The 26,824-nt window shown below is 36.0% G+C and overlaps 1 protein-coding gene across 3 annotated transcripts in view; it reads left to right on the plus strand.

Annotated features, from left to right (window-relative positions):
- Nucleotides 1–26,824, plus strand: part of SLC25A21 (solute carrier family 25 member 21) — a 250,472-nt gene that overhangs the window by 139,343 nt on the left and 84,305 nt on the right. For all 3 annotated transcript variants that reach the window (XM_065686258.1, XM_065686259.1, XM_065686260.1), the window contains one exon: nucleotides 3,823–3,871. In XM_065686258.1, coding sequence (XP_065542330.1) covers nucleotides 3,823–3,871 — 49 coding nt within the window. The remainder of the gene's footprint in view (nucleotides 1–3,822; nucleotides 3,872–26,824) is intronic.

Consider the following 26,824-nt stretch of genomic DNA (forward strand, 5'->3'; position numbering starts at 1 on the left):
GCCATCATAAATCATTCTGGGTTAGTTTGCATGTGACATCACCATGGAGACCCAATGGGATGACTAGAATATGTTTTTGGACAATCTATACGTAGCTATGTCAACTGCTTTTTCATGAAAATAAAGTTTGTAAACAGTAGTCTTTACAGTGTGACAAGGTAAAATATACCAAACCTTGATATAGCTGTTGAGCAAATTAGATTTTCATAGTGCTAATTGAATTTGTCATAAAGCTGATGAACATTAACTAAAGAAAGAGCAATATATTTCATTTTATTGAGTACATCTCAGAGTGCTTGTAATTTCTGGGGCCACCACACTTTCTGGGCAGGCTATCAAGTAGGATGTTGTAATGATTTGCATGACTACTATAGTAGATGGAAAAATGTAGCTTGTGTTTGTAGCTGTTCCATTAGTGTCTTGCACAGTGTGCACTCCTTTGATGCTTTTCAGAGAGCTGTGTCATAATCCCAGCATCTTTTGAAGAATTCTGTGTGGTGAAGTCAAGTAACTATACACCGCTTAAAACTTAGTGCGTAATTAAATGATGAGACAAAGGAAAGACTGAGAAAGGCAGATAGCCAATAGAATCTTGAAGTTATCAAAACAGAGCTCTTGCCAAGGACCTTGGAATTCATCTGATTCAGTTGCTGGAAAAATGCCTGAATTAAAAATTATCCTATGAGGACCAAGAAAATAGAGCCAAATTCTGGCACTGTACAGTTTTCTCCCAAAATGGACATTAATTCTGCAAAAACAGAATAGGGTGAACAACCCCTGGCCCCATGCTTGGCCCCCTACTGTAGGCTCTATTTACCAAAACAAGATAGAATAGAAGGTCCAAAATGGTGGAGGAAAAGGGAGGGGATGCAGTAGAACTTGGAAAAGGAAGGTGGTAGTTAGAGAAGAAAGAACTCTTAGGCTATGCCCCCTGCCAGCACTGAAACACTCAACTGCAGCTCGCAAAGCACCTGTTGGCAGCTGTTAAGGTAGTTTATAGTTCTGGGGACAGAATCAGGATAGAAAGCTTACAGTCTGTGTTCCCTTTTGTGACGTGATTTGGCCTTATTTTAGCAAAATAGAAGTCATTCCTGGCAATAGTTACAGCAATAAATATACCTGGTCAGAAATAACGATGACATCTTTTGCTTTCTAGGAAAAATAAAACAAATATTAAATTGCATTCTTTTTAGTTACTTTCATTAATACTGATAATATTCTTTGACTGATATCACCTATGTTGTTTTCCTTTTATCCAGAACTGAAAAACAAAAAAAATTTGCATGGAGTGGAAAGAAAATATGACAAAACAATGGTCACAAATATTAGCCTGATGCTGTCATCAGGCTAATGATGCCAGGCTAATGATGCTTAGACACAGTGTAAAGAAACTAAGTGTAAGCAGTTATCTGGACAGTTTTATGTTTTGCAACCTTGAAACATTAGAGTGAATGATAGAAAACAAGGAAAATTACATATGTTAAATTAAAACTCTTCACAAGTATTTTATGTCCCGAATTCAGTTTAAACATTTTAACGTCCTCACAAACTGCCATGTAAACTCCTGTTCAAATACATTTAGTTGAAAATTTTTAACATTACTTTTTATGCTCTTCTTCTAACTCCAAAACTTACTTGTATTTGTGTACAAAAACTTTCGTAGCCCCTTGTTGTTGTATAAATAGATTATTCTGCCTCAAGAGAAATATATAACAATTATCAGTAATATATGTATTCAATATGTAAAGCATATCAAGCAGAAAATAGATGGTTATTTTTAAATATCGGCATTTATTATGGGCTGAGCTAAAGACTCTATTGCTTTTATTGGCTACCTCTCCTTTGACTGTAGTGAGAATCTTCTCTCTGCTAGTGCTTTGGTTCAGTTTAAAACTTATCTAAGTACCTGTATTACTCAGAAAGTTTCATTAAAGTTGAAATAGAAAGTAGATAATGTTTTGGAATTTAATCTTTTCTTATATAAACTTTAAAAAAAAAAACAGTTTTCCTGTGCTACTTGAAACACTAAACTTATTAGTTCTAAAATAATTGAAATTGGAAACTTTGAGGCTTCCTTAGATTTATATTTAGTAATGAAAAAAAAAAAAAAAAAGAACTCAAGTTTCTGACACTGCAGTGTCAGACACTACGTTACCCAGGCAGAGCCTGGTTCCTGCATGAACCCCACCAACAGTCTTTCTCCATCAAGCCTGCCAGAGAATAGCGCCAAACTGCAAATTCCATTAGGTCGCTTGTGTGTGGAACATTTCAAAATGAGATTTTCACTTTGTGTTAGAGTTATTTCTTTGCCTTGCTTAGACAGAAAAAATAGTAGAGTAGCCTAGTGTGTAAGAAATTGTCTTAGGTATTAGAAACTGTTAATTTTAGTGATAACTGAGTTCAGCTGTATTCTGTGCCATTAAAATAAGAGCACAGGATCTGGACCTTAAGACACTGATATCTGAACAAGGAGAGCATCTAGTGGAACATAAGCATGTGCTTAAATTCAGTGGGAGTGTATGGTATGCATAAAGAGAGGAATTTGTAGATATTTTAGCTTGAATAAGAATGCTTGCATCAATCAAGATTTTTAGAAGTTTAGTCCTAAATCACCAAAGTACTCATTCTGTGTTACAGAAAGTTTGTAATTATTTTTATTATAATAATAAATAGATGAAATAGATGCTTTCAGTCATTAAAGTACAGTCGTTGTGAACTGGTTTTGCATGTTGTAGCATTAAATTTATTAGTGTGGATAAGAGGCCATGGATGCTTAATAGTCTTAATAAACCAGGCACAGAAAGTTCAAAAACATGAGTATCTAATACCTCGGACATAGGGATATGTATTTTCTCAGCATTTCAAAATCCTTTCAAATTTGTGTAGTTTTTATTACCTCTGCACACTGACATCTCAAAAATACACTTTTTCTGTGATCCTGATAAATACATCTTTTTTGTGTATGTTTGTTTTTTGGAATGATGGTGATATACAAAATGGACAGAGGAGTAGACAAGCCTAGAAAATCTGAGCAAAAATACAGAAGCTAAGAAAGTTCTCCCTGGGCAGCATGTGCTGGGAAGCATGAGCAAAATGTGGGTGGTAAACCTCTGGACTTTCCGTGAGGTGTCAGATGGGTGGAAAAAAGTAACGGAACCAACTCTGAAGCCAGCGTTGGCAGGTGCAAGCTTCCAGATCTGTTTTGACTCGGCATTTGCACTTTCCTGTTCACACCCTCCATGTGTGAATGTTAAGTCCCCAGCAGGTGAATTCAAGTGCTCATGATGAGCGGTGGAGGTGGGAGGGGGAAAGCCAGCACTGTGCATCAACACAGAGCATGATAGGATGAAGAAACAGTAAGGCTACAGCTCAGATGGGCAGCTCAGGAATTTGCTGTCGTCTTAACACCAAGTTCGTTTGAGACCCAAGCACTGTCTTGTGGTGTCTTTAGGGATTACTCTTATATGACAAAAAAGCCAACCTGAACCCCCTCCTTCACTACTTTCAGCAAGACTTAATGTATTTATTTACGATGGCAATCAAATGTTCTTGCTGTTCAGTCAGAAAACTGAGCAAAAACTATGATTAAATTGATCATTTAGCTTAAGTCCTCACTTTCCCTGCTATAATGAACAGCTAGCACCATTTACTGTCTAAAATCCCTGACATTGTTTAATATACAGAGTATATAAGTACTGTATCATCAATGATATTTTTAGATTTTTATTTATTTTTCAAACTTCAAAAACTGATTGAGTCAATGAAAATTAAACTACTATTTGTACAAATGTTAATTAAGCCTTTTTTATTATTATTTTATAGGTCTTGTAGAAATTTGCCTGATGCATCCTCTTGATGTAGTGAAAACAAGGTAAGATTCTGCTTGAACTGGTTTTGTTGACTTTGGAAGATATCCAGATTTGGAGCTATCAAAAAACAAAATGCTAGAACTTCTCACAGGGTAACTTGTGCCTTTAACGGCTTTTATATTTACTTACCTGTATCTACAGCATTTGACAGATGGAATTTGGATACTGTGACACATTTCTGATTGGACGTCATCTAAAGGTGCTAAATCTGTTTTATGACATGTATTTTCGATGTTGTAACAAAATCCTATAGATGAACAGAGATGTAGTTAAATTAATTTGCTATATGTATCTTCTGCAGTAATACTTTTATATGCTCTTGGGAAATACCATATCACCTCCAAAATAGCTTTAAAAGGTTTTTTAGTAAAAAACATGTTCCATTTTCTGTCTGTAACTTCATGCTTTTATCTTTTTTTATCTGTCCCAATTTTGTTTTCTGAATATTTCTGTCTGTGTGAGTATAAATTATTAAGTGACTTGGAAAATGTGGGCAAATTGAGGTTTTTTAATGTTGATTACTGAAATGGAAAAATAACAGTTGTGTTTCTAGTTTCTTGAATATATTTTTGCTTTTCTGTGATTTTTAGTTTTCATATCCATTCATAAGTGAGTGTTTCCACCCATGAAAAACAAACCAGGATGCAGAAGCATACAAGAAGGAGAAAACTTTTCATGGCATGTATGTTACATGTGGTGCCAGTAATTGTCATATACTGCTCCTGGAGTTCTATCTAGTTCCCAATCACCTAGGCAGGAAAGCTTCACTATGAGCTGAATCAGCCCCAAACAAATGATGAGCATATTTGATATATTTGGTATTTTGATATGACCACAGCTGTGGTGTCTGAAATATGCTTGAAGCAGTCAACTATGACTGAAGATTCTAGTTCCAGTTAGCCAGCATGTGAGCTTGTTACGGATGTATTTTTGGCTTCTGTTTAAGTCATGTTGTGTAGTTTGCTTAAGACCTTGAGATACACTATTCTGCAGTTTGCATCTTGCAGGAGGAAAATGCACAGCACTAGAGGATAGTAATGCAGGCTCTATCCATATTAACTGCTGCTGAGGTGCTGTAGGTGTTCCTCAGGGCTTGGAGTTTTAACTCCCGGGGTGACTCAGGCAATTCTTCTGTATCCTTTCATGATATGGAATATATTGATTCATATAGAGACAATACACCTGGTAGTTTCAAGGGTCCTGTCTGCCCTTCCAGGTAGCACTGAGACCTTGCTATTAACAAAATTAACATTCAAAGATTGAAATTAAAGCCTCAGAAAAGGCAGGGTACAAACGAAACAAAGACCCAATTTAAAATAAAAGCATTTGTTTTGCTCTGCTGTCATGTGGTCCTCATGGGGTGTGCTTTACTGACTTCATTTTGGCAGGTTGTGCTGTAACTCACCCATAGCTCTCAAGCTTTTGGTTTTACCTCTTCCTGTTTTTCTCTTTGTACTAAACCAGGAGTCATGTTCTTCTGTAATATAAATGCAGCATCAGATTTACTTCTTATGTCTTTGGTGCTTTGAGGTTGTCATCCCACACATCCTCATGCCTCCAATCTTGGTTGAAAAAACTTAATACATATCCTTAGAATCACTCATGAGTTAAGACATGCTACATATCATATATCGTAAAATGCATTAACTGCACATCTGTTCTGATAAATTGGCAATAAACAAATGTACTTTCGGCTTTCTGATAGAAACCACACATGCAGTGGACTCGCAGAATCCAAGGACATATTTCCCCATTTCTATTCCAGATTTTACAGGGTTTGTCATACTTTTAGCAGTGAAAATGCTAATCAGATCTGAGACCAGGGAATGGAATACATTAAAGGGTGTACAGAGATGTTTGTGAAGCTGCATCAGTGTTTAAAAAAAAAAATAATAATTAAGAACCTTTTAAATGTGAAATCTGAGTCCATAAACAGTGGAATTAATGAAAGCAGGAAAAAATGAAATAACAGTAGGTGTGCAGGAGAAATCAGATTATGGATCATGGTGAAGCCAAGAGGCTGAATCAAGTAAAAAAGCCATTAAGCAATTTTCTTTGTCTGAAGAAACTTCAAGAGAAGTTAACTTTTCCATTGAATTAGCTGCAACTCTTTTCAGAAGTGGGCAGCACCCAAGTGATAGTTTCCCTGTATTTTGTTAGTATAGATGTATTCAGACATATTATACAGACTTTGCAGTAACTTTTCTGCTGATCTTAGCAGATGTTAGTAGTAGAAAATACTTACGTTTTGGAAGCCAGTGACAAAACCAAGAATAGAATATCCATGATCTTATCCATCATTCCATTCCATGTTCCTAACATCATGCCACTTCCTTTCACTTCATAATGGTCCAAATTTACTATAGGAAGAAGTTAAAATAAGACATTGATTTTAATTCTGAATTTGGGATTCAGAATATTTTCTCATGCATTTTCATTTACTTTATCTTTTTGTTGCAGTGCCTCTAAGTGCTGCAGTGCGCTTACAGTTTTCCAACTTAGTATTGATAATCTGCCATTTCCTGACCAATTCCAGCTATTGCAGTTTTGGTGATTTGTTTGGGTTTTGTTTTGTTTTTTCCTTATGGTTAGATGAAAGGACATGTAAAAGCACAATTTGTTGCTTGACTTTTATGATGTTTTGAGTTTCCTGCCATTTTTCTATAAAGTGTTTGTTTGGTGGAAAAATTCCCATGGCCTTTTCAGATTAGTGGAATCTCAATCTACGTTAGCGTTCTGAAGGAGTTTAGGGGAAATGCCAAAGGCTCACATCTAGTGGAATGGTGGCTTAGCATCTTTACTGCATTGTCTTTTGTGTGTGTGTGTGTATGTGTGTGTGTGTATGTTTTTAATAAAAATTGAAGAAAATAAAGTTCCTGTCAGATATTATTTTGAAACCCTAAAAATGGTTTGGCACTTTTGTGACAATGTTTTGCAATATCTTTTCTGTGTTTAGTAATTTTTCTATTATTCTACAGTAACAATGCTAGGCTTGTTTGTCTCCTTACACCAAGGGAGGAACTATATGTGCATATATATACACATTATAAACTATTATAACAAGCCATATGCTTAATGGACTGGTTTTTGCTAAATGTACATTTGAAAATAATTTTATTTTGTTATCTATTATAACACCAAAGGTCTTACTTTAAGAACTTAATGTGAGTGAGCTAGGTAGATGGGTATAACTATGATTCATTCTTTTAGCTCTATGTATCCCACTTATTCTTTGACGTGAAGCTTTTTTTCTCAATTACAAGATATATTGGTATCATTTCTGATGAGACAGCATTAAAAAAATGGTGCTAAATTTTTGATGTCTCAGTGTACCAGAGTTTTGTTAGCTGTTTTATTTATTGGTTACCCTTATGATTAATTTAGCCATCTATAGAATAAAGTACTCAATCTCTGTCTTTGTCCTCTTAAGTAAAAGTTTTACAGAATTTGGTAAGGAGTTATGTGTGTGCCTGTGTATGAGCAGGGAGAGCAGTAACAAGTAAGATTTTTCTGGTACAGATACAGTTAAGACATGGAAGGCCTACTTTTCAAGTAAGAAACCTAGATCTTTCTTTGCTGGAAAGTGAGGAGAAAAATGCTTTGTCTGGATAAAGAACTGGCTTTACTTATTTTGGACCATTTTTTGCATATTTAGTGTAATGCTGACTATAATCTCATTTTCTTCCATCAGACTTACCAAAGGATGGCAAAAGTGCATGCTATGTCATGATACATAGGACAAGACATTGACATATATATTACTTAATAATAGTAAAGTTCTTTTCCAGCTAGACTTTATCCTTTATGTCTTAGTGGCAAATGTTTTGGCTTAAGCAAATGTACAAAATTAAGAATTTAATAAAGTTTTATTGTTGGAAAATTAATACATATGCAGCAGCTCCCAGGTGTAGTTGGTGAATGAAAGGGAGAGAATTACAGGGAGTTGCCTGTGCAAGTATTCATACAAACTGTTGAAACATATATATTGAAGCAGAATAGCCATTTTGGATGTGACTCTGTATTGTGTAGTTAGGAAACAGAAACCATGCCTTGTAACTTTTTGTAACAGTTGTCTACATGACAGAATTTAATAAAAAACACATATGAATAAATATATGATTAAGTGCGTTCAAATAATAGCAAAAGAAAAAAAAAAAAAAAAAAAAAAGACCACCAAAACCTTTCAAATACATAACAGATCTGAAAAGATTTGTGTCTGAAAGCCCTGTGGACAGGAAAAATCTTATGTGGATTAGAAGAATCATTTACTTACCACTTTCATTTTGGCAGTAATTTGACATCACTGTACATTTTGAGACAAATATTTGAAAGAAAGAAGGTTCCTCTCATGTCAGACTAGTAGAAAATTGTGCTCCAGATCTGTGTTAAAGATAAATTAGTTCATACCACTTGGATTTTTTACTTCAAGGCAATGTATTCAAAGAGTGGTAAATGTTATCATAAGTAAACTAACATCTAAATGACTTGGAGAACATCTAGTTTATTATGGAGAAAGTCTAGTTTATTATTTTATCAGGAAAATCATCAGGGTAACTTAACTTGTGTCATAAGTTAAACATATATTCAGTGGGTAATGTTTTAATACTTTTCTGGTTAATTCAAATAATGACAGTTCCACATGACTTTCAATTTTTTTTTCTCCAAACAATTTCTACTATTTTTAGACATAATTGTGTCTTCATAACACAGCTTTACACTGGGATATGTGTGTAATTTAGAAGCAATGCCTAAGGAGACCAAGGTGGCATTCTTTCAAATGCATTTACTTCGATTTATCAGGAGAATAAGTTAATAAGTATAGCTTGTTTTCCTGATGAACCTGGTTTACCTCCCTGTTTTTTTGTTAAAGCTGTTTCTCACCTTTGGCAGAACCTGGGGAAGATGCAGCCCATGTTGCTTCTACTTTAATACCTTTTTACACAGTTCAGTGTTAGATCGTAATTTTCATGTGAACTGACTTTCCATCTTGTGTGTGATCCAGAGTATCAGCATTAAAAAAAAATAGGCAAATAATTCACCTTAGAAACTTTGAAGAAAGTTTTGATCTAGTCATGGTAGAGATTTTATGGTTTGCTACTCTTTCTGTAAAAATCTAGACCAATATCATGAATCTAAAGCTCCAAATTTAGAAAATAATTTAGAATCTAAGTCCAGATTTGGTCTCTGCATTACAGACTCATTTCTAGTTAAAAAATGTTCTGCTGATTTGTGTGTATGTTTATCCATTTTGTTCCTTTGTTCCAATGCTGTCATTTTGGTCTTATTAAAAAAGTTCAGCTTACTACATGTGTTTCTGATCTCATTCCATCTGTTGTTTTGCAAGAGCTACTTCCTTTATATCATTAATTCCTCTTTGATTTCTAGCTTTTTTGTTTGAGTGAGCAGTAGTGGAGCCTATTTCTGAAAAACATTGGTTTAAGGAAGAGTTCACTGTCCTTATACAATGTTACCATTTCCAAATGACCATATCTCACTTGGTTCGCATCAGGGCATGTTAAGTTCATGTTACTTGATGCAAACTGTTCTAGTTAGATTTGTAACATTTAGATTTAAGCAAAAAATACTCTTCTTGTCCTGAGAAGATTATCATGATATCAAACAATTCTCTATTGGAAGGAACAGTTGAACTCTCAGAAGACTGTTAGAAAAACAATGAGTGTTGGCCAATGAAATTCTTCATTTAATTAATTTTGAAAGTTTTGAATTCCTTCTCTTTTTTCCTTTTCAACTACTTTTAAGTAATTTTGAACTAGGAAAACAGAAGGTTTGGGTTGAAAATGTAGAGTGTGACATCCATTGTCATCTAAAAGTACAATATAAAAATGTATTGAAACTGATCGTTTCCCGAGAAAGGTTTTTTTCATTTTGAGGAAAAAAATATAGTAAAAATAAACCCTGACCCACTCAACTTAGTGTCCTTATTTCAATGAAATGTCAAGGCTTTTCTCTGGGATTAGTTTTACTTGATGTATCAGTAGGCCTTGGCACAATTTTTCATAGGATTTCTGTGCATATTGTAGCTTATACTCTGATTATGGCATTTGAATCTCAGCATTGAAAGGTTTTGAATATTTTCTTACAGATCCAAATTTTTTTTAACAAGAACTTATCTCAAATTTACAATAATTTGGATGTAATCCAGGCTCTGTAATTTGCCCTTTGTTTACTTCTACATACAATCTGCTAGGAATTAATAAGGGCACACGGGCTAATAATTCCTGCTAGATATACTATTCCATTTAAATCCTTCCCTGAATTAAAGAACAGTATTGATGTGTACTGTTAAACAGATGCTGTGATTCACAGTGCTGGTCAAAGTGATTTCTGTTCCTGTGTGCTTTTTTTTTTTTTTTTTTTTGTATTCATAGGCATACCATATGTAGATTTTATAAAGAGCGTCAAGATCCTTTGGGATAAAAGGAACTGAAAAGGAACTGTATAAATGCAGCTTCATCATCTCCTCGTGTGACACTGTGTTATTTGTGATCAAACAGCAGAACTGCTTCATAATATCCCCATTTCAAGTCACTGTGGACTTTTGTAAAAACTAGCATACATTGTTTCTTCATTTTAGAATAATCCTGTCTCTTTCTTTGAAAGAACTGAATTTGTGCATCATCAAATCAGACTGCCAGAGATCTCTTTTCTCAAGCTTTTCCTTAATCTCAGTTAAGCATTCTGCCATTTAATCTGGGTTTTTTAATGAATAGTAGATGTCTTTTTAGACAACTGAAATACTATAAAATAAAAATTTCCATTTGATAGCATGGCATGATGATACCATGGGGTTACATGTTGTCTGTGCCATTTCACTGGCCGTAGCAAAACTACCTTCAGTTTCTTGATTCACTTATGAGCTGTAGCAACCTGAAATTTCTAACACCTGCCAAATTCAATTCCCTTTGGTTTACATTTTGCTTTCATTCTAATGTCATAACACAATATTCTTTCTGTGTTTGGATGTCCAGTACTTAAAAAGTTCATGTAAACATTTCCTGGCAACTATAGTAGCAGACTGTGTAATATGACAAAAGCATCAGGGTTTCCTCTCTATAACCTGCATCTATATATTTACACATTTTTAAATAAATGTACACAGGCATATTTTGTTGTACTGGTACAGCATCTTCATTGGCAGAGAAAGTGAAGTTGCTCCATGTTTAAGTTCTCTAGCACTGGAAAAACCTGCAGTTCATTAGCTGTGTCCTCATGATGCAGTTTCAAGAGAGTGGTGTGGACTGCATTTTGTGATTTCATGGGCTGCACATTGTGCAGTTGCAGTTTAAATCCAAGAAAGTCTGGGTTTTGTTTTGAAGTTCTTTTTCCTTCCTTTTGTTTTTATCTTAATTTTATGAAAATATGTATTTTCATAAATGAGGCTACAAATAATCCTCCTCTAGACAGAGTATGCAAATGTGACAAAAGAGTTCCTAAACTGTAATTATGGAGAAAAAACATGCCATGGGTTACAGATACGACAAAATAATTATTTTTTCATTTCACTGTGTGGAAGTGCACTGAAGGGAGAGAACCTAGGACTAAATGCCCTCTAAAATATGCTCATTGTACTATTGGCTGCTTCTCTAGCTAGAACCTACCAAAGGAATAGGAGAGTGTAACACCACTTTGATTCTCTTTGTAGTATTTCAGGATTTCTGCAGATAATCAGGATGTTTATGTGAATCAGAAACCATGACCAAATCTTCATGACAAAAACGAAATTCAATTTGAAACATTTTGGATATGTGGGTCAGCTGACAGATCTATAAAAATATAGCTATATTTGTGCAGAAAGTACCCTGCAGTATAATAGGGTGTGTTATGGTTTGTATTAAACACAATAGATGTGTTTAATTATTTTATTTGTTTAGATTCCCACATTCTCAGGATGTGCCATTGTATTACTGTTTAAAAAGGCGAAAAAGTTTACTACCATAGAATCATAGGCTGGTCTGAGTTGGAAGGGACTTTAAAGATCACCTCATGCCAACCCCACTGCCACAGGCAGGGACACCTTCCACTAGACCACGTTGTTCAAAGCCCCATCCAACCTGACCTTGCACACTGCCAGGGATGGGGCATCCACAAGTTCTCTGGGCCTCATCACTGCCTCACCACCCTCACAGTAAAGAGCTGCTTTTTCACATCTTCACTAAAGCTACTCTCTTCCAGTTTAAAGCCATTCCCCCCTTGTCCTGTCACTGCTTGCTCTTACAAAAGCTATAACTTATAGTAATGTACTTTTTTTGAGATATGTAAATTGCCTCAGTACCTCCTCTAATAGTGAGAAAGAAATAACATTAAGAGACTTGGCACTCAATGTAATATGGACTATCCTGTACATCATTTATGAGTCTGATTTATTTATTGTGGATGTGGGACATCTGTTCACCTATTCATCTGCTAGTTCATGGAAATGGGGACTGGTACCAGAACTGCTAGCATTTTATCCAGGGCTGTATTGGAGGCCACTTCAGTAAAACAAGCACTTAAAATCACAGCCAGTTCCCAAATGAGGTGTTACAGCCTGCATCCATCATGTCCTGCATCCTGCCACTGCCAGCACTCAGAAATCCCCATCTGCCTGAGTTCAGGAGCCTCTCCATCTCTCTCTTCTTCTTCTTTTCCCTCTTCTCTCTTCTCCCCCTATTTCTGTTAGCTGTTTGGCCTGAAAGCACATATTTTGTCCAGTTATTTTAAAATATGCCAGGTGACAATCTCCCTCTAATTCCCTTGGGAGGCTCCTGCATAGTCTACTGCTTCTCACAGCCAGGTATTATTTTCGGATATTCTAGTATTTCCATTATACAGTTTCATTGCTAAAAACTACCTACACTCCCTGTACAGTACGTTGTTCCCCTTTCCCTTTGTTTATTCCACTTAGACATTGTAGATGCATGGTATGCCCCCATTTTCTTTTTCATAAGCCTAAAGTAGTTAAAATAATGAGGAAGCTTTTTAGATAATCTTTTCTGTGTATCAGTCTGTATTTAAAATACAATGAGTCAACTGAAACCATGAGGGATAGAGTGGAATGAGAGCAAGACTCCAGAGCAGAAAGTGGAGGGCTAGGAGGTGAGAAAGTACATGGGATCCTATTTACAAGAAAAATATGTGCTGAAAATAAGTATTTAAGATGGGAATTGGGGAGTGGAAATGAACAGATGTTAGCACAGTTGCAAAAGTAGTCCAGATACAAAGAAATGGGATAGTTTTAAAAATGTATGTGTTTTAAAGTAGTATTTTAAATAAGGATTAAGCAGCTGGGAAAGGTTACATAGGCTATGAGTTGGAGACATCTACAGTGTGTATGAGATTTTTTCTAAACAATCTAACAAAGCAGCCGGGTGAGTTATTAACAGATGTTAATGATTTGTCAGTGGTATAAAGCATTAAGATCACATTCAGGGTAGGCGATGGTCATGCCTGATTTCTCCGTGGACAAAAATTTCACATTAGACCACTGTCATGCCTGATTTCTAGCCATGGATGGAGCATGCCTAAAATAAAATAAGCAGGCAACCACTTTGGTAAAAAAATAAAGGGGCAGGGGGAAACTATGTTTACTTTTATTAGTATTTGGTCATGTGGTGGGAGATAGTCAAGTATGGAAAAACAGTATTTAATGTCTTCATTTACATTAAAAAGAAAACATTTTTGGATACAAGATACATTCTCTTGGATACAAGAGAATAAAGCTGTGTATGTTGGAAGCACAATGTAACTGTAGCAATGCCAATAATTCTGCCTGAAATGTTGGCCATTAATACTATATTTAAGTATGTTCCTAAAATAACTGCATTAGGCTGGTAAGTGCCAAGGAAATCTGCAAATAAATAAAAAGAGAGATAATATCTTTATGAACTATGCTTTTTGTATGTTTTCACAAGCAGATGCATCAGTGTGTATTCTAGGTCTAGAGGGGGTTTTGAGAAACAAGAGTCTTCATGTTGAGTAGGATACAAGTAAAATAGCATCTCCAAAATAATCTTGGCACAATAGAGCTGTCGTTTGAATTTATTTCTCAAGAGAGTGAAAAAAAAAATAGCAATTTTTTCTCTGCTATGATGTTGTAGTAAGCTGATGACTCCCTAGTGAGAAGGCAGCAGGTCAGATTGTGCTTTTACAACCCAAGCTGAGCCAGGGGCATATCTCAGCAGCATCAGCTGAAGAGTAGTACACGGAAGGGGTTGTCCCTCAGAGGTTCTATGACCTTCATGGTTTTCCTGTACCCTGGTAATGGATTGTTGATCCGTAGCAGTACTTGTAACTATAAAACTACTGCCATTCCTTATACCTTTTTATCCATTTCTCTAAATTTGGAGCAAGGGCAAAATAGTACCAGCATGTCCCCTAGTGCAGTGGCTGCTATATACACATCTGCAGTGGAGTGGTTAGAAAGTGCTGCAAGTGCCCATATATACACGATGTAATTCAGGGTCTATAACAGAGACATGTAATTTTGGGTGCTACATGTGATACTATCCATCTAGCATCTTCCCAGAAGTAGCAACTTCAATCAAGACGGTTTTTCTCAGGAAGTACCTTGGATACTTCTTTTCCTAGTACATTAGTGAGCTGAATCAGCTCAATGAAAGAATAAGACAAGTGTCAGAGACAGTACAATGGATGAAGGAGAGCAAGACAAATGGAAATTGGGTTGGGAGAAGTACCTGTAGACAGCAACGTTTAGATTATTCTGCTGTCTCATGATAATTTTCCCTGAGTCACCTACAGACTGGAAGGATCAAACTAAATAGTTCTGAGATTGCTAAACTGGAATACAAATTAGGAAAAGCAAAAGGAAAAACCTTCTTTGACTTTTTTTTGTATCTTAGAAAGAAGTTATTGATGACATGTTTCATTTGAAAATGTGGTTCCAAAACATTTTAAGCTCTTTTGGAATTACATTTGTTTCCTTGACACTTACACTGCTGTACAGTGGCAGTTGAGGGAGCTGGCAACAGTGGAAAACAGCACTGATCAATTAGTCATCTTCTGGTTGGGTTTCTTTTTGACCAGCTTGGTTTTCTGAATTGCTTCCTCACACAACTGTGTAACAGGCAATACTAAGGCAAAGAAGGGGGCAACCCAGACAGGTCATCAGCGGCAACCACCAAATTCTGTGCTAAAGGTATTCATGAAAGACATGTGTATGCACTTTCTTTAGAGTGGAATATGATGTTATTCTGGTGAAAGGGTGATCTGGCACTCAAAGAGTTCGTTCTGCTCCTAATTCCTTGCCACCCAAATCTTTTCTGTAGGGTACAGAGTATTTTCCCACAATTTCCCTTATGTCAGATCTAGCAACTGCAAAACTGCAAAGAAAATTTATTCAGATTGAGGAAATACTGGAAAATTAAGGTATTTAAAAGTGGGATTTTTTTTCTAATGGATGCATGCTGTTAGATCAGCTCTGTGTAACGCAAAACTGCATCCTAATCAAAGATATAGACGTACTTATTTATTATGTCTCTAAGTAAAATATTAACTTGCTTGTATGATTGCCATTTTTTCTATCTCATCTGATAGAACATATTTCATAGTGTTATATCTTCTCTTAGAATACGCAGTCCAGGTAGTATGGACAAAAATATTCCTCTGAAAACATAAGTTGAGCTCCTCCACAAGGGCAATAAAAAATAATGCAAGAATATTAGGTAGGTAAAATACTTTCCTAATTTAGTCATTGAAAGGTGAAGTTTTAAATTAATAGAGATGCATCCTTTTCCTTTTCATCTCTTCTTTTTCTTGCTGAAATGTTTTATTATCTGAACAATTGGACATATCTAAGTTGAAACAGCATACAATTCCATTGTTATACAGATAATATGCTGTAATATTAAATGGCAGATGCCTCAGGAAATTTAAGAATATATTGAAATTTAGTTTTTCATTTCATGAGACAAGAAATTCCAATTTTGCAGTTTGTTGTTGCTAAAAGGACAAGATGCCTATCTCCCTCATGTTGGCAACATTCCTTCTTAAACAAGCTGTAGACCTTGTTGTAGTTTCCCATGAGTCATACAACATATCACCCTGGGAGAAGACTAACTGGTACAGTTTCTTCTCAATTTATTAATTGAACCAGTTTATTAGGAGGGTTCAGTGAGCAGAGAAAGGAGCAGGAGCACACAGCAAAAAAGGAGTGGGATAGGGGAGAAGGAATTGAGGGTGAAACCTCCCTGTTCTGTTTTCGTTGAACTCTCTCAACAGTTCAACCAATCATGTAGCAGCTGAAGTCGAAGGCATCAAACCACTTAAATCATGGGTAAATTAATTCTTGTTCTTCAGAGTACTCATTTATGAGCTCTACAATACTTAATTCATGTGTCTAAATACTTCACCAGATTTGAATGAATAAAAGATTCCTGAAGTTGCCTGTAAATAAAATTGCACAATATTGCAAAAGTTGCTTGCTGTTATAACCATGACAAATGATTGCACCTTACAAAAAAGCTGCTGACTTTTCTGTGAAACTTATAATTAAGGGTGCAATTTTGTGTTACAGCTTCAGCAGGTATAACAATTCATGGCTACTAAAAGGAGCTTCACACACTCTCATGCATTCAGCAGATTCAACTAACTTGGCCAAAAAGTAATTTAACAACCAGCAGAAAATTTCTTTTAAAAATAACAAGCTGTCTAACAAAAAGTAAGTGTAGGTGGAGACAGAGGAATATGAAAGGAAGTGAACTGAGACTTTGTCTCCAGGGAGATGTGTGAGTTCTTTAGTCAGTTCTGCTGAGCAGAGTGAGAAAAATGGAACATGAAGTGTTCTGTCCCAGATAAGAATTAAACCTGGATATATCAGGAATTACCATCCCTGGAAGTTTTCAACAAACTTGTAGATGAGACCCTTAGTGACATGGCTTAGTGGTGGTCTTCTTGGCAGTCCTGGGGTATTGGTTGGTCTTTATGATCTTAAAGGTCTTTTCCAGTGTAGCGGATTCTATGATTCTATGCAAATGAGTATGGGACCATATGTAAAACCTATAGTTAGATGCTCTCACATAGGAGAGAGCAAGGACATACTTAACAAGAAGCTTGAACTACAGAATTATGGAACATGGAAATGCAGAGGATATATATTTGTCATCTTGCCATACACTGGCATGATGATCTGCTATTGGTCATTGGCAAGGACTAGATGTTAGGGTGGATGGCCTTCTGATCTTTTGTCTTCTTATATGTAATATTAGGACAAGAAATAACTGAGTCTAAATTCTCCTGAATATATTTAAAACTAGGAATTGGGTTTTAAGTATCTCAGCAAGGGGCTACCCTTCTAGTAGGTGCTGTGGAGGAAAAAAGCTTCCTGTCTTTACAATAGAGCTCCATCACTTTCGTGGGTCAAGTTACTTATAAAGGCACATATGACATGGTTGCCTGTGATAACAGGGGCTGAATTCACTGGCACAGGCAGCTACTTTCAGTCCTGTTTGGGTATTTCAGTACTATTTGATTTGTACGACAAATCATTAGCAAAGTAATAAAAGAATGATGATGATTGTATCATGCTCACCTGTATTCTGAGTAACATGAAAAGCACCTCATCCATTAGAAACAGCATGATCCCAGAGAAAAATCATACCTGTAGAACAAGGTTAATAGTACCAGATGCCTTCTGCTGGCTTTGCTACAGAAACTGCTATACATTAAAACTTTCCTTGATTAGTCAAACAATATTTTGAGATCAGTTAGATGCATTAATGTTGCCATTTCTACTTACTCATTTGTGGCCTTTGTAGAAATGAGTACAGCAGAAGTATTTAGAGCTGTTGAAGAGGAAGGACAAAGTCTTATTCTTGTCTTTTTGTGCTATTATGACAGCTTAAGGGACCTTGAGGGAGATTTTGGCACTGGAAAATTTTCTTAATGGAACAAAAATCCTTAGGTGGTAGCTGGTATAGAGATGGATTAATGACTCTGCTTCACCTGTTCCTCACAAACTCTTATTTGGGAATAGGTAATTCTGGAAAGAAGTCAATGGTCAGAATATACTCTAGCTTTTTGTGGCTGCCAGAACAGACCCTTGTGACTAATAGGAATTCAGTATCAATTAGAAAAACTCCCAGAGTTGTGTTATATGCACTGGGGCTACAACAGTTCCGCTATTTTTGGCTAGCATGAGTGCAATGGAACTACACAAAACAGCTTCAAAAAGCTTGGCCCACAGTCCTTCCTCCCACTTAATCATATTGCTTAAGAATAATGTAAACTTCAGTCTTGGGTGACAAATCTTAAAACTGGTACAGCACAAAGCCAATTCACAGGTGCTCTTGGAACTCGTAACTTGTGCAGTTGTGCCAAATTTCAGTTTATGTGGATAAATAGCCAGAAACATTTAGAAGGAGGTCATTTTGCTATCTGCAGACAAATTAGCTTCTAAACAGACAGCTTTATTGAAATACTGGTGTTTGAAAGCTTTGGTGTTTGAAAAATAGACCAGGATTCTTATCCAGAGCATAATAAAATCCCAAAATAAACAGACCTAAAGTTTTGATGAGTCGTATTTCAGAAAGCAGAAATCTTTTGGAGATTCAGCGGTCATTAGAATTTTTAGTAAACTTTTCAGATTTCAAAAAGGCAAAGCTAGTGCTTTGGAGGCTAGTGTGAAATTGCAGAAGTGGTACCGATGCTGAATGCTCTTTATACTTCATATATTCTGAATGAAATGCAAGCAGTCTTTACAGCAGTCCTAAGAAAACCATAAACTTTTTAATCCATATTGAATATAAGAAAGACAGGAAGAAAGTTGAAGCGGTTTCTTCTAGCAGCAAAGCAAGGACTGAAGTTTTGTCAGCCTCACACATCAGAGAAGTTCTCCTTAAGCATACTAGGATTACCAAGAGTGTCCTGAAGAACAGTCCTAGCTGTCCTTTTCATCCTTCTGCCAGAGGTTATTGCCCCAGTAGCAGAAGTGTACCAGAAGTGAAAATGTGGTGTCTCTTTGTGTACTACAGCTTACAGACCATCAAACTTACTTGACATTACTTCTGTTAAAGCTGTGAGCAAAAATACCTGAGGGACAGTTCATTTTGTTCTTTCTGCTACAAAGTGGTAATATGGGGCAATGTGTCGGGACAGGTGGTGAAAATAATATACCCTTGATTACAGCATTGTTAAATGCATTCCAAAAAGTGTTGTGTTTCAGTTACATATACCCAATATTGGTGAATAAGTTAGCATGACAACATGAGATTTTTGGAAATTCAGAGTGATATGTGTCCATAACTTTAAATAGATGAGAAAAGGTGAAACATTCTTATAGGTCTGTCTAATTTTACATTTCACTTGGGTACTGCCACATGAATGTGCAGCACTCTTCATACTCCAGTAAGCATTGCAATAGGGCTGGAGGATTATAGATGCTCTGTCAGCAGGAGCTTGAGTTCACGACATGGAAGATTTAAGCTAGGTTTTGTTAGAAATTCAGTTTTGATAAATGTAAACTTTTGTATTTGTTGGAATTTTTCTCTAAATTGACAAACGTTTTTCAAAGTGAAATTTGCCCATAGCAATCCATTTTATCAACCTGGAATTTTTGCTTAACTTTGCTGTAAATGCACCATCACCACCACAATTAGTGGTCTCTATAAAAAGTATCTGCAGAAACACCTTGAAGGCGTGTTTCTCAGGTGCTGTTCTGTTTCTATGTATATGTTCTATTTCTCAGGTATGTTTATGCTGGAGGTGTTAAAGTCAAATAATGTTTCATTAATGTGCAAGTTGTATATTGTCTGGGCACATAATCAAAGCAAAATTTTGAGTAAATAATTTCATTGTCATTATTTCTTTTCAATAACAAATTTTACAAAATGGGCCTATATATTTAAAATTGCTGGACTGTCCATAGAAGAAGTACATTATGTGTTAGTAAGTACATAAAATTGGGGGGATAACCTAGCTACTGATTTTTTTTTTCTGTATGTGCCTTGTATTCTCTTTTGCAGTGTTATGATCTTTATTTTCAATAGTTTTCCCTTCGACGCTAGTGTATTTTAGTACTTTTCTCGTATGTTAAGCAACTCAAGCAAAAGTGCCTAGGAGCAGACGATTTAATTGCACTTTCTGTTGTTATAAATACTTCTGTTATGCAGAAGAATTGCATTGACATTTTAATATGCTGTCACTTTAGGATACTACATGAAGTGTGAACAGAGCACAGGCTTTTTTAACAGGTGTGTCTAATTGTTAGTTTGTTTCTTAGAAATAGCTGTAATGTAAAATTTGGTGAAACATGTAGAACCAAGCTGTTTGGATCCTGCAACATGCTAACCAGGTTTTTCCTTTGGCTGCTGGTAAAAACAAATTGGGGTGTGTAATTGATTTTTTGTAAGTAAAGCTTTTATGTTTGCTTTGAGTTCAAACTCCATCTTTTTCTTGTTATTTTTTTGTCCCTTAGGAGGGATTGCAACATGGGCTTTTAGAAAAAAAAAAGAGTTCAGTGTATTCATTTATTTTAGCGAATAGGACGTTTCTATTACTTTCAGATTTTGCCAGTCTGTAACTGCAGAAATAATCGTGAAAAGGGTGAAAGCCAGATCAATTACATTTTTTAAAAGTGTATTTTCATTAAATTTTCCAAGTGCCCGTTATGTTCAAAGGGAGTTCAAGATTGTCTTGTTCACAGAATATTTGAAAAGCCCCTTAAAAGAAACAGATCCATCCAGAAAAATGTCTGGCTTGTTGGATAAAATGTTTTTATTTTAAAAAAATGGCAAAAGAGGAGCCTTAACATGCATACAGTCTTTTGAGATTTTCGGTAAGATTACTACTAGTTCCAGAAGTAGATAGAAAAATATCTTTAAACAAAAGACCAGAATACAAAAGAGGTAACAGAAGTTAATCCTGAATTTTGAAAAGAAAAATAAAGCAACCAGGTTTTTTATATATCAAATTAATTATGAACATGCATCTTCTACAAAGTTTACTTAGTTAACAAGATTTTATTATAAACTGTTATTCTTTTTCAATTTGGCAGAAAGATAAACTATGTAAGTTCTTCAAAGTTATATACTTAAGATTTAGTGAACATTTCAAGATCAAATGTTTCACTAATTTTGCAAATACATTTAGATTGATTGCAGAAAATTATGGAAGTCTATTTATTAGTTAAGCTGTAGTTAAAGTAAAGGAATTCTGATCAATTTGCTAAGAATTGCCTCCAGCTGTGCTGGTTTCCGTCATGTAGTTAAACAGAAGCTTACCATAGTTTGATCTATTTGTCCTCATTTTCATGGTCACTGAAGTAAGGTAAGATGGCCTTAGCAGCAGTCGTGTGTTCTTTGAGTATTCAGGTGCTAATCCAGAGAGTCAATGAGAAACTTCAAAGCCATGGAGGAGATATATATTTTTATATATGTATGTAAATGGTTTAATATATGTATTTCTGAAATTAATATAAATTAGTATGTGCACCAGTGATATATTTTAATATTTATGAAGTTATGTAATAAATGCTTAATTTTAAGTTAGAATAATTGGCACAGTAAACTCTGATCTGGAATAGACAACAACCTCATAATCCTACCAGATAGTTAAGAAATGAGAGCACCAGTTCAAATTCCTCCTTTCCTTAAATGGAAGTCAGACTTGGACTTGACCTTCCCAAAAACTACACAGGTGCCTTGACCTCTGAGTCTCTATGGTGTAATTCTTTATTCAAACCCCAGCAACTGCTCTAGGCAAGACTGAAAATACAAACTCTGATTAAGACATTCCTCCAGCATGTTCCCTTACACACATGGTTCAACTACAGACGGGTTGTAACAAAGTGAGAACTTCAGTGTGTCTCTGCCAGATCCTATTGCAAATACTGTAGCCACTAAGATCCTGCCTCTCATTTTTCCAACAACTACAACTCCCCTTAATCAAAATAACAAGATGGAAGGTCACATTTTTGCTCCTCACAGGAATTAAAAAAAAAAACAAAAAAAAAACCCACAAAAAAAAAAATGTGTGTCAAATGGATCCATTCATAAAATGATTGCCATATGTACATCTAAACTGCAGGTGCACAATCATGCACACTCACGATACAGAATATTTTTACGTCTTAGCACTGTCCATGATGTATTCCTGCACCTCCCCACTGTGTAGCATGTATGCAATATGCTGAACTGACATTTCAGCTGTTGCTCTCAAGAGTGCCATTCCAAACTAGTATTATTCTTAAGGAAAAATTTGAATATGTCTGATTAATTTTATTCCTTTCTCCTGTAATCTTTCTGCAAGTACAGCTATATATGCTATTGGTCACTTTTCACAATAGCATTAGGCGTGTAAATGTTTTGATAAATAGTTAATGGCTATAGATTCCAACTGCTCAATATATTTTCTGTGATATGTTTTAAACTGAGGTCTGCTATTTATGATCTTTATCCCTGATACTGTTGCTAGACATATCTTTAGTATGCTTTCAGTTGTTGTTAATAGATTTTTTCCATGATAAATTAGTTGATAAATGTACTACAAGAGGATGATTCTTTTCTTCCTTACCCAATTTTTGTGAAACATTGCTGGTTAACTTTATTGAGGGAATACTGAAAGAGTTTAAACTTTCAAGGATTAAAGGCCACTTGAAGAATTAAGATCGGCTGTGCTGAAAAGGCATATGCATAGCAGTTTTGGGTAAATGCCCTTTCTGGGGTGAATTTTTATTTTTGCGATTAAGATAAGAGTATCTATTTTCTGAATCACTCTTCTTGTACAGCAAGCCAATCTTAAGTAAAACCAGAAGAGTAAGCATCTTTAAACCAAATCGAATTATGAGCAACACTCCCAAAGGGTTCTTGGGTTAATTTTAGGAACTTGTCTTTTTAAATGACTCCATCCTTTTAAAGGAGTCCATCCTTAGTATTTTATCAGAATCATCTGGTAGCCAGAAATATTGCCAAAGGAGAAATCGTTCCACCCAGATTAGAGGAATATAACTGAAATAGAGATGGTAGAGCTGTATAGTGTACACAAAACATCATACAATACAGCATGCATGCTGCATTTATCATCGTTGCAGGAGTTTATGTACAGTAAATCCTCTCCTGACTAGTTTAGAAAAGATTCTGTCTTCAGGGACCTACTGACTTACTTTGATTTGAATGCAAATCAAGTCTTCCTAAGGTCCCTGACAGCAGAGTTTATCATTTAAAACAGTAGCTAGAAGTCTGAACATAGTTCTGATTACATAATTCAAGCTTGGGCGAGACAAGATTTGAAAAGATGCTTCTAACAGCCAATCATCTCATATATTCTTCTGCTCAGAGGTACTGGCACTGGTTCTATACTTCATGGATAAAATAGTAAAGTTGGAAACAGATAAAACATAATCTAGATAAAACCTAATGTCAAGTAATGTAAAGTCATCCTTTGGAACTATTTTTATTTCCTATATTAAATCTGAGAACTTTCTGAATGCAAAATTACTTTAAGATATTATTGATATTTAGCTTTGTAAAACCTAGCAATTTAGATCCTGAATCTTGTTTCACAGCCTTTTTGTTTTACCATCCTCTGCTCTAATCTACCAGCAAATAAAGTCTTTCTATTTGTTTAAAATCTAATACCACATTTTTCTTTCTCCCCTGCAAGCAGCCTTCATTTTCAGCTGATAAAACCTATAAAAGCTATTGTCGTAATCTAAGGTGAACCAAAGAGATAGTAAGGTAAAAAATACTTTTTTTTCTTTTTTTAAAATTGCATTTTTATATAGAACTAAATTTTCTGATCTTCAAGCCAAAACTATTGCAAAATTACATCCCCTTGGATCATGCACAAAGTAAGCAATTATTGCACATGAAGTAGTAGGTTACATTTGCTCATGCGGTTACTTGGAAATAATTGTTTTCTTGCCTTTAAACAAGTTTTCAGGCACTGTGTATGTAAGCCACTGCGCAGTGCTACAACACCTGAGGATTTTAATCTGGACTTTAATCATAACGTTATTGATGTGTACCACGTTCTGTTGCACTTTGAAGTTTTATAAAGGAATGGCAGAGAAGGGACAAGTGGAACAGCATTGTACAAATGGGCAAGTGATAGGTGAACCAATTTTAGTCTTTCACTGTATTGGTAAAGGAGTTGTACCACATATTACTATGAAATATTTTGGATGTGGTCTTCAGCAGATTTCATGGGTAAAATCCTTCTTTCTTCTCCTCTCTCTCTCCCCTTCTCACTCACTGTCCTTCTCCTTCCACTAGGCTTCTGAATTTGCAAAGGCTAGAATTTACCCCAGGGTGATTTCATTCCATGGTGGAGGCCACACTATAATGTGGTGCTCAGTGTGCAGTCCCTATTCTTTTCCTGGGCACAGATCTTCCACAGCACAACCCATTCTTCCCTACCATCCCAGGTCTCCTGTCTCTACTTTTGCTCCTTGGACTCTCCCTTTATTTTATCACAGTCTTGTTGCAGATTCCTTTTGCAGGACCTCTAGACCTTCGTGAGCCTGCACAAGACAAGGCTGCTGTATCCTTATATTTTTCAGGAAGGAGGATATGCACCAGGAGTGTGGAGTAGTGAGACTATTCATGTGAAGCCATCTCAGAAGTGGGGAAAGAGGGAGTGGGAAGGTTAGAAGCAAAGAAGCAAATTACAAAGGGTCCAAGCCATCTGCAGAATGGATCCACAAAACTGAGAAAGAAATATTTTCTCCTGGTGGCATCTGGGTGCTTCTGACATTAGGTGTTAATCCAATGAGCATTCTTGGGTTTAGTGAACTGATTTTTGGTAATTTTGTGTTTCATGGGTGCTCTTCTGGGATTAAGCAAAATATGCATCAGTGTCTAATTCTGTTGCATTTTTCAGCAAACATTTTTTCATCTCTCTCTTCCGCAATCTTTTAGATTGTGGACAAGCCCAGTGATTATATGTCCAACGTATGTTTTCATTGTAACTACCTGTTCATGTACATGTTTATGGGTGCTTAAGCCACTGATATGCTGAGTCTGCTATCATTGAACTTTCTCCTATGCCTTGCCAAGACCTTCTGCCCCTTTCCTTGTCATCCTGCAGAGTCTGGATTACATCACCTATCCAAAGAGCACAGCCTACCCCAGGCATTGCCATCTTGCGGAGAAAGAGGGCAGACCAAAGTGAACTACCTATCCAAATTTCATCATTGCTGCTCTGTGGTGACCTCCACAATATACTGGGACATCTGTAATGATGCTGTGCCCTGAGAATATGTTTGTGGGAATCTGAGGACACTTGGTAATAGTCTGCTGAAGGGTTTAAGTGGTCTGCTTTCTACTATAAAAGCTCAGTCTAAAGGCAGAGCCCTTCAGTGTCACTGAGTTGACTGTGCTAGACCTTGCTAGGCACAACTTAGCTCCCACATTCAGAGCAGAAGAGACGCCCTCTGCCTGCCTGTTTGTGGTGTATATCTGCATGGATGTTGTGTCACACAACCAGAATTGTATGCTGTGTGAAGCAGCATTAATTGAAAACTGCAACTCTCTTATATTCTTGATAAAACCATATCTGCATCTATACTATAAACTAGTTAGTTGATACTTTTTATAAGCCTTGCCCCTAACCAATGGTTAGAAACTGTGCCAAAACCAAACCAGAAAACAACTTCACTGGCTTTTTAGCTGTGGGAGCACCATGTAAAACCTCATTTGATTTATGTTGTGTGTGAGACAGAGCTGCTTTGCTGTTCTCTTATCACCAAAGGGAAGGAGCTGATTAAGTACCTTTCTAGAGCAGATGTAGTAACGAGACTTTGTGAGCTGGGTGGTTCAGGAGCATCCTCATCACTCCCTTGAGTGCATAACTGAGATCATGGACTTATAGAAAGGCCCTTTTTCTATTGAGATTGCCACTCTCTTCCCTTTGTAAACTGAAGAGAACCCAGGAATTTAATTTCTTCCCTGCCAGTTAGATTGAGCATCCATATTTTTTTCACCCGAGGGATGCATAACACATGATTTACAGAACTGCTGACTGCTGTAGTTGCAATTAAAACAATACTGCCTTCATAGCTTGAACACAGAGTGCAAACAGGCTGATAGTTTAATCAATCCTTTTTCAAACATATTAACTAAACCAGCAGTTTACTGTTCGTGTCAAACTCTAAACAACTGTAAATCTTGTTTTCAAAAATCAACCAGAAAAAATGTAACACATTAAAAATGAATTAGACGTGGCACACCACCCATAAGCTGTATAATAAACAGATCACAGGCCTATAGTAATAGTTGTGATTTCTGGCACGTCACTGGAGAAGAACTCATGGGTTTTCGGAATGACCTGTGTCATAAATCATTGCATTCCCATTTACACTGAACACATGTATCTAATTTTTCAAGAGTGGCTTCTGAAATACTGATGAATGGCTTCAGAATTGATTACTGGAATGTATGAAAAGTGGTGTCACAAATGCCTAATTGAGGAAAGGAAAAAGGGATTAAAAATACAGTCCCATGAAATCTGAACAAAATATTGTAATATATACTAAGTAACAAATGAATAGCCACCCAGGAGATAAGCTTAAAATATGGCATATGTAAAATCTGTCACTTTTCTTAAAGACAGATAAATTGAATTAAATTAATATGCATTTTCAGTAAAGTTAAAACAAAATAAATACACAAGCCAAGCATAAATCATACATGTATTTTTTTTCCTACTATGCACGCATCAGTATCTTGTTGTCCAGTTTAATGTGCTTCCTGTGTGTTATACGTATGTTTTCATAATATGGAACGCTTCACGTTAGAAAAAATTCAGACATCTCAAACTAGGAAATGTGTTCAAACACATTAATGAAACTCCAGAGACACACTGAGGTATTTTTATGTATATCTTATCCACTTCATTTATCTACGTTATCTTTTGTGAGCACATTTGTGGCCCCCCCACCCTTCATGCTCGAAGTTGAACAAAAAGCTATGTGCTCAGTAAGCCCAAATTAACACACCCTTGTC

Source organism: Lathamus discolor, chromosome 6 (assembly GCF_037157495.1).
Source record: "Lathamus discolor isolate bLatDis1 chromosome 6, bLatDis1.hap1, whole genome shotgun sequence".
Classification (NCBI taxonomy): Eukaryota; Metazoa; Chordata; class Aves; order Psittaciformes; family Psittacidae; genus Lathamus; species Lathamus discolor.